The sequence below is a fragment of the Balaenoptera acutorostrata genome, chromosome 17 (genome assembly GCF_949987535.1).
Source record: "Balaenoptera acutorostrata chromosome 17, mBalAcu1.1, whole genome shotgun sequence".
Lineage (NCBI taxonomy): Eukaryota > Metazoa > Chordata > Mammalia > Artiodactyla > Balaenopteridae > Balaenoptera > Balaenoptera acutorostrata.
In genome coordinates, this window is record NC_080080.1 from 69,118,249 (window position 1) to 69,133,139 (window position 14,891).

Consider the following 14,891-nt stretch of genomic DNA (forward strand, 5'->3'; position numbering starts at 1 on the left):
AAGGACTGCATGGATACCAAAAGGTTATCAGCATCATCACCTTTGTACCTTAGTTTGGTACTTAATATAATGGATGGTACACAGTAAGTGCTGGATAAATGTTTATAAGACTGTGACTTTTTAAAGTCCTTTGAAGCAGCAGAAAAATGCCATGAACCTGGAATTGTAGGGACAGGACTAAAGAATCAGCATTCTTCCAATTGAGAGGAATACGCACAGGAAGAAATGTCCCAAACAGGCTGTGCTCTGATCGTAACTTGCAGATGTGGCTAAAGCCATACCCAAGGACCTAGGACTGCGCTCAGAGCCCAGGAACACACAGACTGCCAGTGCCTGCAGCTCCCAGGGAGCTCTTCACAGTTCCAGGAGGCCCTTAGCGCTCTTGTTACAGAGGCAGAAAGACTACAAGTTTCTTTGACTTTTTTTTTAACTACCTTTGAATTTTTTTTAATCAATTCTTTAAACTTAAGGGTTTCATAAGACCAATTTAAAACAAAAAAACAGCTTTCTTGAGATATAATTCACATACCATAAAATTCACCCATTTTAAGTATACAGGTCAGGGGTTTTTAGTATATATGCAGAGTTGTGTAACTATCACCATCATCTGATTTTAGAATATTTTCACCACCCCAAAAAAGAAACTCAGTACCCATTAGCATTCATCCTCCATATACCTTCCTCCAATTCTTAGCCCCAGGCAACCACTAGCCTATTTTCAGTCTCTAAAGTTTGCCTATTATATTATTACATAATAATGTAATCAAATAATACGTGGTCTTTTATAACTGGTTTATTACTCTTAACATGTTTCCAAGGTTCATCCATGTTGTAGCATGTATCAGTACCTCACTCCTTTTTACTGCTGAATAATATTTCATTGTATGGATACACCCCAACTTGTTTATCCACTCATCAGACAGCTCATGGACATTTGGGTTGTTTCCACTTTTTAGGTATTATGAATAATCTTGCCAGGAACATTTGTGTACAAGTTTTGCTAGAATGTAAGTTTTCTTTTCTCTTGGATATTACCTAGGAGTAGAATTTCTGGGAATTCCACGTTTAACATTTTGAGGAACTGCCGAAATGTTTTCCAAAATGGCTGCACTATTTTCCATTGCCCCCAGCAGTGTCTGAGGGTTACAATTTCTCCACATCCTCACCAACACTTGTGCCTGTCTGTCTTTTGGAGTGTAGCCATCCACATCACTGTGACATAGTGTCTCATTGTAGTTTTGAGTTGCATGTCCCCAATGGCTAATGACGTTAAACGTCTTTCCATGTGCTTTTGGCTATTTTATATCTTCTTTGGAGAAATGGCCATTCAAATCCTTTGCCTGCTTTTTAATCGAGGTGTCTTTTTATTCTTTAGTTTTAAGGATTCTTTATATAGTCTGGGTATGTCACTTACCAGATGTATGAATTACAAATATTTTCCCCCATTCCTTGAGATTTCAAATAAATGTACCAGCGCTTGACTAGACAATGGCAGTTTTTAAGTAAGAAAAGAATAGAAATGAAGCCTCATTCATTAATTAATTTGTTCAACAAACAAAGCCTACCATGCATTAGGAAGAGGGCATCTTATCTTACGTAATTTTTATTTGATAGGCAATGATTAATTAGTATTTATTTTGTTTTTAAACACTTTTCAAGTGACTTATTTCAAAGTCTTCATTAATTAAATCTTTCTTATTTGGTTATATTAGAAACCAAATAAAAAATTGATCACCCACATGGAGTGTATAGAGTCTTTTCAAAAGAATCTAATCCTGTTCCTCTGAATTTCACTCAGCTGAATGGACTTCCTTACCGTACCATTCCAGAACTTTTTATGACCTTGCAGTACAGCAATTACCCCCCTGTCCTCAATACCATTGAAGAAAAACATTATTTTGATGTATAAACTCATATATGTTCGTTTAAAAACTCAACCATGTTACTTGGTAGCTCCATTTTCTATGTGTACTTTAACAGATAAAATAGCGTCTCATGTTTCAAATCAAAATTATATTTAACACACACCTTAAGTTTAAATAAACTGAACATATCTGCCTTTATACATCATGACAACTATCAGAACCACAGGAAGTATATGTGAAAAAACTCTAAGTTCACCACAGTTTTATCAAATATTTCAAGACGCTTTCTTCATCTCCGCTGTGGACAACTGATGCATAAACACGGCATATTTTATAATAATTAAGGCAGTGTTCTTAGATTTAACAGGAAAAACATGCACACAAAGGAAGGAAATAAAATCATTTAACACATGCAAATTTTAACCAGATTGTCAGACAGTATGGCGTGCAAGTTGTCAGAGCTCTTCTAAGAGCTTGTTCCAGGACATCAACCTCAGGGGGAGCTCGGGTCTCACGGCAGACTCTTCCTTCAGCAGACACTCTTTCCACTGCTGACCTTTCTCGGCCGGTGCTTAGGGATACAGGAATTAGTAACAGATGGAGGCTTTCTCAGCTTTTAGCAGCCACTGAGAATAAAAATCAGGAAAGGTATTTCCACATACTTATTAGAGCTATATTTGCCCATGGAAAAACATATCCTTTTAAAGGAGCTGGATGATTGTGGATACAATAACGAATAACCATGTTTTATTGGGAATAGGTCCCAATGTACGTTCCAGTTGACACAGCCAGTGGGAGGCATTGTGGTTCCTTACCAAGTTTGGTGACAGAAGGGACTGAAAGTGAAAAAGAACTCCTGCATTCGCTATCTGGTCCAGCCACCTTCTGCTGGCTTCCCAAGTTTCCATCTCATTTTCCTTGCTGTTGTCAAACATCTGGTTTAAGGCGGCCATGAGCTGCTCGGAGAAGGCACAGACTGTGGCCACGAGACTCTGGCAGAAAACCATGTCTCTTCGGAGCTGTGTCTCACTGTCTGTGATCCAGGAGAACATAAAGGCAGTTTTGGAAAATGTCATAGTTGAATAAGACCAATTCATTCAGCATTTGCACTCACTGTTATTTCATCCTTTCCCTAAACTCACACCATGGGAAAAATGTGAATTTGAGCTCTATTCATGAGCACATACGTTTGAGCAAGAATGCCTTTTAGAAAACACTGAACACCCAAAAATGTTAGAAACATTAAGCTCATTTTTCTTAATTGATATTGTAACTTTATTTTGCGATCACTAAATTGTTTTATAAAACCCAATAAAATAAGGCTTTATTTTATTTACTTTATTTTTCATGACGGAACACAATTTGCACTGGTGCATGACACTTTCCTAAAGAAAACTCAAAGTCCAGTTTTTCAGTTTGCGCTGGTAAATGAAATACAATATTATTAGTACTAAATTTTAAAAAATTACCTACTAGACCTATTCAAATATTAATGTGAAACACACATGGGGAAGAGTATCATGTCCAATTGCTTGTAATAATATGCAAATCTGTATCTCCTGAAGTCACCTATTCAACTTCATAAGGTATAAACAGGTCCAGTTCATAAATTCCTATATTTTTTTGAAATAGGTAAAATATTTGCAGTTCTAGCATAAATTGATTTTTACTAGCATTCTTATTCTGCAATTAACTGGACTTTTGATTGACCCACTTTGAAGGTATGTTTACCCTGTGAATTGCCAGTCCTGGACCTCAGGTTTTTCAAATGGAAAGCAGCTGTGCCCCTGAGAACCTGATCCCAAAGGGTTCACTTCTCTGGGGCGTTGGATATAACACAAACTGCATAAACAACATGAACACCAAGCCATACATTCTGTACATTGAGAAATCTCTTGTACTAGAGGAACAACACAGGTAAATATCATCATACTCCCAAAAGTGTACTGAATATTTTGAGGGCTCAGAATCTTCTGAAATGAAGAAGCATTGTCAATAATTAGTGTATAATGTAGATCAACATGCTGCCTTTACTCAGCAATGAGTTCTTGCTTTATTGATAGAAAGGCATAGTTTTTAAGTTGTTTACCAAGAACATGGAACACCTGTTTTTAATGACTGTCAAAGCATGTGTACACATAATTGCTGCTTGTTACTTAGTTTCACTGTTAGTAAAAGCTACTCTTGAAAATTTTGTTAGAAACAGGATTAAATATTAAAAATATTTAATTATATAATAAAAATATTCATTGACTAGGTTGAACTATATGAACTTGCTGTTTCAGTAGGTCAACATGATTGAATATGGGAATTCCATATAGTTCAACCTGTTGATTTAACTAACAACATGTGTTAGACATTTCCTTTAAGTAGTTATATACTATGTGCCTGTTCTAATAGACAGAAAAAAAGTGTTTTACAGGTCACTATAAAATGGCTAAACTGGGAAAGAACTTTGTCCAATTCTCAACTAAGAAAAAACCAAAACACTTATTCCATTGTGCATAATTTCTAACTGGGTGTAGACATTCAACAAATATTTACTGAATGAAAATAATGAACCAGTAGAGCAACTAACAAAACAAATGAATTACGTGAAATGAAAATGTATGAGCTCATTCTCTGGCTTCTTGAAATGAGTGGATTTAGTTTGACTTAAAAGGGTGATTCTTGGTCCATGGGCCCTCTGGCTGCGGGCCACCCTCCTCCCCTCACCACCCAGCAAACTTGAAATCATTCCTCAAGAGTCAACTCATTGAACTACTAAAATATTATCTCCCTTTGTGAAATGTCCTCTCTCCTTCAGGAAGTCTGTGCATTTCTTTCTGCCCCCGCAGGTCTGGGGGGTGTCTCCCCCTACCGAAGGGCTAATGACCTAGCATTGTGAGAGTTTGCTCACATGCTTGTCTTCCCCCAGGGACCGTCAGCACATCAACGCCTGGGGAAGTGGCATATCATGTGATTTATGCTCAGGGACTTGAGAGGCAGATAATCTGCTTTCAACTTCCCATTCTGCCAATTTTAATCTATACAATTCTAGGTATCAGATCCCTATTCGTAAAACAGGGGTTATTCCTACTTCTTAGATCTGTGATGAAGATAAATGAGATAAAAACATTTAAAGCACTTAGCAAGGTGAAAAGGGACAGTGATATTATCATGATTCTTCTTTTCCCTAGCATCTACCATGGTGCCTGGCACATGGGTGCTCAGTTTTATTGCTAAATAGAGAAGGAACATCATGATAAAGAAAGAAACCCCAAAAAAATAAAAAAGAAAAAAGAAAAAAAAAAAAAGAAAGAAACCCAATAAGCAAACTTTCAGCAAAAACACATAGGTCTTTTCCTTTTAATTATGCAGCTGTTCGAAAGTCACAAGTGTCCATCCTTTACCAAAGCTATTCTCATTCCTCGTTTTTATCAATAAGAACTACAGCAAGAATCAAAACAGCTGCTCCCAGCTTCTAGTAAAAGAAGAAAAGCAAGTTCTGTTTTTCTTGACAGCTTGTTTATTTTCGCCAAGTAAAAATTCCCTTGTAGTGGGAATACACTCGAAACAAATGGATTTTTACCTATCAAAGGCTTCCGTTTCATTTCAGTATTTAAGCACCTACTTAAATTCATCTTCTACAGACATGTTTAAAAATATTAACACTTCATTTAGTCTCAACTGTTTAAAAAACTCAAATTCCATTGTAAGCCTGCTGATCTGAAAAGAATGAGATGGTTTCTAGACATGCAAGTAATCTGTCATTATTCTGAGATTGTAGGGGAAAGAAAGCAAAATAAACAAAAACAAAAAGAAGAGATCAGAGAGAGAGAAAGACAGGAATAAAAGACAATTAAGAATAATGTTTAGCAGACCCAGTCCACCCTTTTCAAGTGAAAAGCATAATTTTATAGCCAACAATATGGAGTAATTTGGCTATGTTTGGTATCATTCAAATGTAACAAAGAAAAAAGGAGTAAATCAAGTAGGAAAAAAGGAGAATTACGATAGGAATAGAAAAATGAAATTGAAATCAAAATAATAACAGCCATCTGAATATTAATAAATAAAGCAATGCATTCCAGGACCATTTTTGGAATTGGCAGAACTAAGTTTGAATTTCAAAACTGTACCTACTATTTATTTATTCACCCAGTAAGGTATCTCTATGCCTAATCTTCTAGATGTCCCAAAATATGTGTTGATTGACTACCATGTGCTAGTTATTATTCATCTGCTTGAATGTAGATTTCTTCACCTTTAAAACTGTGGAAACAATAATATTCTCACAGAGTAGTTGTGAGAACTCAGTGAAATCCATAAAAATGAGGTCCATCGACTACGCTGTCAATAAAAGCTCAAAAAATGTAAGATACTTTTTATATTATTACTCAGTCAAAAAGCAAAGCAAAAACCAATCATCAAAAAAAAAAAAGGCCCTCTTGGTTAAGTTGGCTCATTCATTCGTTTATAATTTAAATTTTCCAAGTGTGACAGACTGTAAAAGTGCTCACAAATTCTTCCCCTCTCTGTGTCCATGCCCTTGCACAACGATTTCAGATTGAGAGTCCTCCTATGAAAAGCACAGTCTGTTTCTCCTTAAATCTGAACCCGCCTACATCCTTGTTATAAACAAAAGTTAGACACAGTTTCACAAAAAAACCTATTTGTACAATTAACTTTACCAAAACCTCCTCCCTTTCTCCTTTTAAATTATATTTTGTAGAAATATACATTTATATGTTTTCATGTTTTTAACCTTTAATTGAAGATGAGCATATGTTTTATGTTTTTATCAAAATACTAAGTATTTTTTTAATCTGCAAGGCTTTAGAAAAGGTAGAGATCATATTTCCATCTATTATGTAAACAGTTGAAGACATTGCCTTCATATCATAAGACATCTAAGGTCATGGGCTATAATAATCTCAAATAGTAAAAATACTGTAAAATATTACCTGAATATTCAAGAAGAGCCAGGAGTATCCTACACTTTACCTCTGCAGAGAAAGAAAACATACCAGTCAGCTGTTCAGTCTTTTTCTGCAACTAACATCACATTTTAACTGTGTAGTAAAAATTAGCACAACCTTATTATATACATTAGATAATAAAAATCCCATTCACTTGACATGCTATTTTTGCCTATCTACCTATATAAATTCTACCCATTGCTCAAGACCCTAAAATCTCTTCCAGATCTGAATTACATGAGCCTATGAAACACCATTCAAATCCTGCTACTGTTGTAGGTCATCATTAGCTGTTGTAGCTTGCATGGTGTTCTCTAAACACCTACAGCTATTATGGTCTTGATCAATAAACTGTCAAATAGTATTTTTAAAATTTAAACTTTCAAAAATTATATATACAATATAGAAAGAATATATGTAATATAATATATAAATATATACTAATAAATATGTGTACGTTATATTGTGAATTATACTGTGTATTAATATTAGAAATATATGTATATATTGTGGCTCTCCTATCTGTAGGTCAAGATACTGCCCTAAAGGACAGAAAAATACTAAATATTTCCAAATACTCTTCTTCTCACCCCATCCCCACACAGGGCCAATCACAGATGTCTGATAAATGATGTGTATTAACATCATACTGATTGCTATGTGCCCAATGAGCTCTGTGTCCATTTGCTTCCAATTGGTAAATAGTTTACTTGCAATAGGAAAATATTAAAACATAAAGAGTTCCTTTATGTAACCAAGATTATGGGAAATAAAAAAGGATAGGTTGTACCCTATTCTAAATAGGTTCACAGCAGAGTCAGAGCAACAAAAGTAACAGATAAGAAATGCAGGAAATGCCTGAAAGGGCATTAAGTTTTACAAGTGAGACACACGAACAAATGGATTTCAGAGGCAGAAAAGTACACTGGACTGAGTCAGGAGACCCATCTGTTGTACACTAGCTTTGTCATCTTCAGTACATTGTTAATCTACTTTTGAGTCTTAACTTGCTCATTCATAAGTGATAATAACATCTATCTTATCTATTTTATAGGACTGTGTATAAAAAATAAATGGGAATATATATTAAAAGCCTTGGAAAATTATTTAAAGTGCTGTGTACCTGTGAAGCACTATTATTACTGTAACCTGGATATGGTATAGAATTCTTTTTAAGAGACTCTCAAATTTTTAAAACTTTCAAAGTTCATTGTCAGGGGACTAAGTACATATCCTAAGAGTGGGAAATAGTGCTAGCAAGGGAATAGAGTAGAGAATAAATGCCAAACATTCAACAATCTGGCATAGAACAGATTTTATTATATCATTAAGAGATTGAGATTGGGATACAATTGGAAAGCCCTATTGAAAAATGGCTTTCAGCATCAGATGGATGAGTTTAGATTTACCTAACAGAAAATAACTCTAAGGCTCTGAGGCAGGGTACTGAACATGATATTTTAGGAGAATGAATCTGGTGATGGTGTATATGAACCAGAAAAGATAGAGACAAGGGATTAGCCAGAAAACTATTTTAGTAACTGAGATATGAAGAAAAAGGGAAAAACTGAACAGACTTTTGAAAAGAAGAAGGAGGAGAAGGAGAAGGAGAAGAAGAAGAAGGAGGAGAAGAAGAAGCTCTTTAGGACATTAGGACAAAGGCAGAGAAAAAAATGAAAAAAAAGTAGGTTGCTAGAAAAATAGGAGCTTTTAAAAGGAGTATAATTTTTGTAGGCAACAAAGAGTTGAATTGTCACTAACAGACATTTGAATTTAAGGTGATGGTGGATCCAATTTAGATGTGTGTTCTTCCCCACACCACCAAGCAACTCTTCAACCCCAGTTGGGTGTCCTACGATTCAATTCAGTTCTGACACTATCTACCTGTAGATCCCACAGGATGAGGGCTCAGCCCCACAGGACTGTCTCCCCACCCACTCACCCTCCTTCAGACACCAATCACAAGTCCAGGTGGTCATCTGTGCTTCTGACCAACTGGCTGTACACAGGAGGTTCCAATGATCCCCTCCTTGGGTTCGATTAATTTGCTAGAACAGCTCACAGAACTCAGAGAAACATTTTACTTACTAGATTACCAGTTTATTATAAAAGGATGTAACTCAGGAACAGCCAGATGGAAGAGGGCAAGGCACAGGGCAAGGCATGGGGAAAGGGCACAGAGCTCCAGGCACCAACACAAGTTCACCAGCCTAGAAACTCTCCAGTCCTCTCCTTTTGGGGTTTTACGGTGGCTTCATAGCATAAGCATGGTCGATTAAATAATTGGCCATTAGCAACTGAACTCAATCTCCAGCCTCTCTCCCCTCCCTGGAGGTCAGGGGTGGGACTTAAAATTCCAACCTTCTACTCACAAGGCTGGTTCCCCAGGCAACCAGCCACCATCCATAGGTGATTTCTAAAAGTCACCTCATTAACATAAGAAAAGACAGCTTTATCCTCTCATCACAGGAAATCCCAAGGGTTTTTTGATCTCTGTGCCAGAAAAGGGGATGAAGACCAAATATATATTTTGTATTATAAATCACAATACCACAGTGGGCTAACCACGTAAAAATATCTTCAGTTAGCTGACACTGTGATTCCGTAACTTAGCTGAGGAATTAAGGAGGAGATTATCTTAGTGATACCACACAATGACTCTGTCCCCCATTTAGTCTATTATTTCTTCCGCTCTCCTCTGCCCTCAGTTTACAGGCTTTGAGTGAATGGCATGCAGTGAGATAACTTATGAATGGCACTGGAACAGTCCCTCCTACATAGAGACCATACACTTATTATACTTTGATATCATATTTGGTATATACTTGCTAGGATATTTTGAAATCAGAGATGAAGGAATGATGGGGTTTGGAACATGCTACCCCCAAGTACAGCACTTTCGCACATTGAATTATTTTAAGCTGAAGGAATCTGAGAAACAGTGAGGGCAGGAAGGACTCTCTGACCACCTCCCTTTTCCCCGGAAGCAGGTCATCAGCTGCTCAGGAGAGCGATACCCAAAGGAAAGGAGCATCCTTACCTCCAAGGAGGGAGGGGTGCCAAGAGGAACAGGCCTTGCAGAACTGCCCCCCCCCCCAGGTTACTACACTTAGCTCATACCCTTTTGTCCTATAACATTTTTCCAGGACTTTCTACTCTTCTTCAAACCTAGTATAAAGGCACTCAGGTTTAACCTTTTCTTCTGGTCTTCATTTCCTTATGAAGGCTCCCGTGTTCATGTGAAAATTATAATAAATAAATTTATATGCTTTTCTCTTGTTAATTTGTTTTTTGTCAGACTAATTTACTGGGAGAGTTAGAGAAAAAAAGGATATTTTTTTCCTCCCCTACGGGAACATCAGAATGGGGTCATCCCAGCTGTACATATACACCATGACATTCCGGCAAGGTAACATTATGTTAAACTTCCAGCCCAGACGTAACCTTCCATTAAACCAATCCTTCCATAAAGACAATTTGGGAAATAGAATGAAAACCACTTTAACTTGAACAGGATGAATTCATGCTGAACAGGTGAGGTTACTTCTGAGTTTGTCCACAGAGCAAGCAGCTGATTACAAGGATCCCAGCGCTGCTGCTTCCACCCCATAGAACAGGACCAGACACCACACAGATCACCAGGAAATGGTAGCTTGTCCTCTCCCTTGATGGTCCACTGAGCTGAACTACAGATTGATTGTTTTTAAAGACTCACTTAACACGGTGACAATCACAGCTCTTACCCAAAAAGTAACTGCATCTCTCTGAGACTTGCAGCCAGGGATGCAACTTAAATTCTGCCAAGAGCCCTCCCTCTGTTGACTCTATTGACTGGTGGACTCAGCACAGCCAGCCATGCTCAATCAGCTGCTGGGCTCCCATGACCAAGAGTGGCACTAATATTCACAACATCCATCCATCAATCAATATATGTAGATAGTTGTCATCGCTACGGCCGCTCATTGTGAAAAGAAGTACTGAGCATATAAGGCAGGACTTGAGATGAAAATGTAAAATTCTTAAAAAAAATACCTTTTTAAAAAATAAGTTTTTTGCCCTGCATTAGAAGTTATTTTCTTAAAGATAAAGCTCTTCAAAAAACAAAACAAAAAGTTTTAAGGGTTTCTTTGTTCTCGATTGATATTGCATTTATTCTAAAAACAAATATAATGTAAAAAGAAAAAGTCAGAGATGATGAGAATAACTGTATTTAGATTCACAAATTATAACTTTTAGGAGTGCTATGACACTGGCATCCACTCAGCGAAAACACACCTTTTACTCAGTAGAGTATATGCTTAAATTCCTTAAAGCCCACAGCCTTTAAAAATATGTTTGTCATTTTTGCTGGTCATTATTTTGGGGGGTTTTAAACTCAGACTTTTGATTGAACGGGATGTTATAATGTGTCACAAATAATCATTATATTTAGCTATAAAATAGATACAGTCAAGAAATGCAGTTGTCAAGAATAAAAGATTTCATCATACAATAGAATTGTTGTGATTTATTTGGAGTTTTCCATTTCTGTACAAATTTCTTCTCTATTGATCTCTAAACAATATCTAAGCTGTTATACTTGAGTATATTTCTAGGCAGAAGACTGGGTAATCACAGAACATTTACACCATCCCTGTCGTTTAGTAAGTGAAGACACTGAGGCACGAAGGAGTGACATCACAGGCTCAGACCCTACAGGGTGTAAGAGCTGTCTTCCATCAGCAAAGTATGCAACTCTCTCTAATTTACCCTAAAAAAATGGTAGTGATGGGTTAAAAAAAAAGTGGGTTATGATGTTAGTTCTGCTGAATACTATTTACCACATCCCAATGACATACAAATGATGGGGGAATACAGCCATAATATTTATTGCACAGGTTTCTCAACCTTAGCGCTATGGACATCTAGGACCAAATAATTCTTTGTTATGAGGGACTGTCTGGAACCTTGTAGAATGTTTAGCAGCATCTCTGGCCTCTACCCACTAGATGCCAGTAGCATGCCCACGATTGCGACAATGGAAAAATGTCTCTAGACACTGCCAACCACTGTTCTAATACTGGGAAGAAAACCACTGATTTAGACATTACAAAAAAATTAAACAAATTTCTCATTTCATCTTTTTCACCACAATCACTTTAGAAACTCTCAGAATTTTCTACTTAATAACTCTGACCCTAAACAACATGCAACAAGGCTCACTGGAGTTGTCTTGAAGTTTTTTATATCTCCAATCAGAGGCCGTATCAGTTATGGGAAGTTGAGTAGACAATCTCATGCTAGTTTATAACAATCAACTTAGACAAACGCTTCTGAAAGAGAAACTTAAAAACTAATGATGCAACCTATGTCATTATTTTGATTCTCACAGACTCACAATTGATTTTGTAGACTTTCCATGAAGTACGGCTTCATACGTTTTGTGAACCCTTTAGAAATTTTTCTGATACTCTTTCATGTTATAAAATATGAAAATCCCTCCACGTTCCACTTGTCTTCCTAAGAATGAGCCCTTACTTTATTGCCTGAGAATATTTTCCGTGATACAGTCCTCATCATTTAGATCCTTGGAACACAAGGTTCTGTCATCTTATTCCTTCTTTCCCTCCTCCGCCTTCACTCACCCTTTTCAGTCCTTTTATTTTCCTCCTAACATGAAAAACTTCAAAAAGTAATCAAGGCATGACTAAACTTTTGGGTTTAATGGGTTTTTAAATGAGTATTGCTAATGTCATGTTATGTTCTTTGCTTTTCATCCTGACCTTCAACAAATTTTCTGATGTTCTGAGCAAGATTCCGGACACTGCTGGGAAGATTCCAAGGATCTTGCTTGATGTGAAGCCTTAACCTTTTTGGACAACTCAGCTTTGGTTCCATTTCCTGCTGAAACTCTAAATAAACACAGAAAAGCTCTCTTAAGTCTCAACCATTTACCAGTTCACAAGCCCATAAACTGCAGAATCCTCTTTCTTTCATTCCTGTGGTCCTAGGCTATTATCATGGTAGCAATTTCTTTAGCTCTATCACAGGAGAAAATTTGTTAAATCTAAAACAAAGTCAAATCTTATTATTCTCTTTTTACAAATGTTTAAACAAACGAGCAAATTTAGATAAAAACTCTATTTCAACATCCTAAACTGGACGTCAGAAAGTGGCAGTTCTAGATCTTGTTCTGTTTGCCAACCACCATTCCCAAAGCCCCTCCCCCCATCACTGGGCTACCTACCACCAAGTAGGCATTAAGTCTGGTTTCAGCAAAAGCAACTCAACACTTATATTTCTTCAATTAACTCATTCGGTTTGGCCCCTACAGGCACTAAACGTTTTAAACTTTCAAAGAACTCTAAAAGGTCTTGATATATATATATATATATATATATATATATATATATATATATATATATATATATATATTCAACAGTTATCCAAATAGAAGTAGTATTAAGTGAATTATGAAATGATCACCCAGAACTTTTTTTCTCATGCTATGCTTTTGCTTCATGACTATACTGTCTCCCACTTTTGTTTCCCAATTGCCTCCAACAATTACTTTGTAAACCTTACCTTGTAACCCTCGACCTGGTGTCAGGTACTTGGTTTGCTCAAAGGCCCTCACAACAGCTTGGCCTTTCAGGAGATTGGTAATGGAATCCACCTATCATAACAGCAGAGATTTCTGGGAGTTACATAACTTCTCGGTATTTCCAAAAGTCAATCTTGTAAAATAATTTTTTCCTCAAAGCAACAATTATTTTTGAAATCCCATGCTACTTGCAAAATCTATCTTTAAATAAAATATTAGGATAAACTCACCTGATAACATTTACAATATCTCTTACTATCCTACCATATATTCATATAAAATATAAATTTTCTTTGTAAAAGAAGTAAGAGTCCTAGAATTATTTTTAAAAAACACCTAAAAGTTATCATAATCCTTTTTGAAGTGGTAAAAGCTTCTACACTATGAATTTTGGTTGTGGATATAAATTTTTTTAAAAATGCAAAATACCAACATGAGCACAAGACAACCCTGTGCTTCTTGAGATTAGGAATGAAGTTGAACAAGAAATGTCATGGAGGAATCTGAAAACCCACAAAGAAACAAATAATGAACAGAATAACTACCGTTTGTAGAACACTTTATAATTTTCTAAGGACTGTGAAATACTTGACATTCTTAACAGTCCTTTGGGCTAGCTGGCTGAAGGAATCTCTTTTCCATTTTAAGCTATAGAAATTAAGGTACAGGGGATGGAGGAACAAATTCCATTCTAACTGCAAACTCCTTTCACTATGTCTGAAAAACGAATTTCTGACAGTTTAGTCTGTGGAAAAAATACCCACAACTGTCCCAATTGTACCTGGCTGAAAAGATGCTCAAGGCAACTGTGTATCTTGTCCTGTTTATCACGAGAAATGCGAACATTTAGGGGAAGCTCATCACCTAGATATTAAAAATAAATCATTCATCTTATGTTTAACATTCCAAAGCATTTTAATGTCAATAAAGTAAAAAATAATTAAACACTAGCTCTTATTCCATACATTAGTTCTCATGTTCAGAAAAAGAATTCCAAAAGCTTTAATAACTATTAGGATGTCAGATTATTGCTCCTTCAAAACTGAGATGAAAGCAGAGGGTCTCACAGAAAGAATCCTGTGGTACCCACATTAATGATTCTTTCAAATGGTGCATTTTTCTAATGGTCAAATAGTTGGAATAAACTGCGTATCTCAAAATTAAGATTTTTCCTAACTCGATGGAAAGTCTTTTTCTTAACACACACAAAATAAAACATTTATAAGGTATTTATATCAAGCAGTGTTTTTCTCATCACCCCCTTCCCCACTGCCCATAAGGCTAGCTCAGGTGCATCTGCTGCCTTCAAATCCTGCTTCAAAGCCCATCCCATCTCCTCACACAATCAGCAATGCCTAATATCCTAGAAAACTTGTTTCTTGTGTACCTATCATACAGGTACCACGTAGTAACACAGAAATATCATAAAACATCATTTATTAACATAAAAATTAGTTTGTTTCTTCCATCTCTTTAAAAATT

General features: G+C 36.3%; 1 protein-coding gene across 6 annotated transcripts in view; it reads right to left on the bottom strand.

Annotated features, from left to right (window-relative positions):
- The window catches only part of PREX2 (phosphatidylinositol-3,4,5-trisphosphate dependent Rac exchange factor 2), a 279,824-nt gene that overhangs the window by 91,880 nt on the left and 173,053 nt on the right, over window positions 1–14,891 (bottom strand). For 2 of the 6 annotated variants that reach the window (XM_007185025.2, XM_057532389.1), the window contains 5 exons: window positions 14,191–14,273; window positions 13,391–13,481; window positions 12,589–12,717; window positions 6,812–6,853; window positions 2,681–2,898 (listed from right to left, as the gene is read on the bottom strand). In XM_007185025.2, coding sequence (XP_007185087.2) covers window positions 2,681–2,898; window positions 6,812–6,853; window positions 12,589–12,717; window positions 13,391–13,481; window positions 14,191–14,273 — 563 coding nt within the window. Of the gene's footprint in view, window positions 1–2,680; window positions 2,899–6,811; window positions 6,854–12,588; window positions 12,718–13,390; window positions 13,482–14,190; window positions 14,274–14,891 lie in introns of those variants that run through there. The other 4 variants (XM_057532388.1, XM_057532391.1, XM_057532390.1 and 1 more) reach the window with 4 other exon arrangements.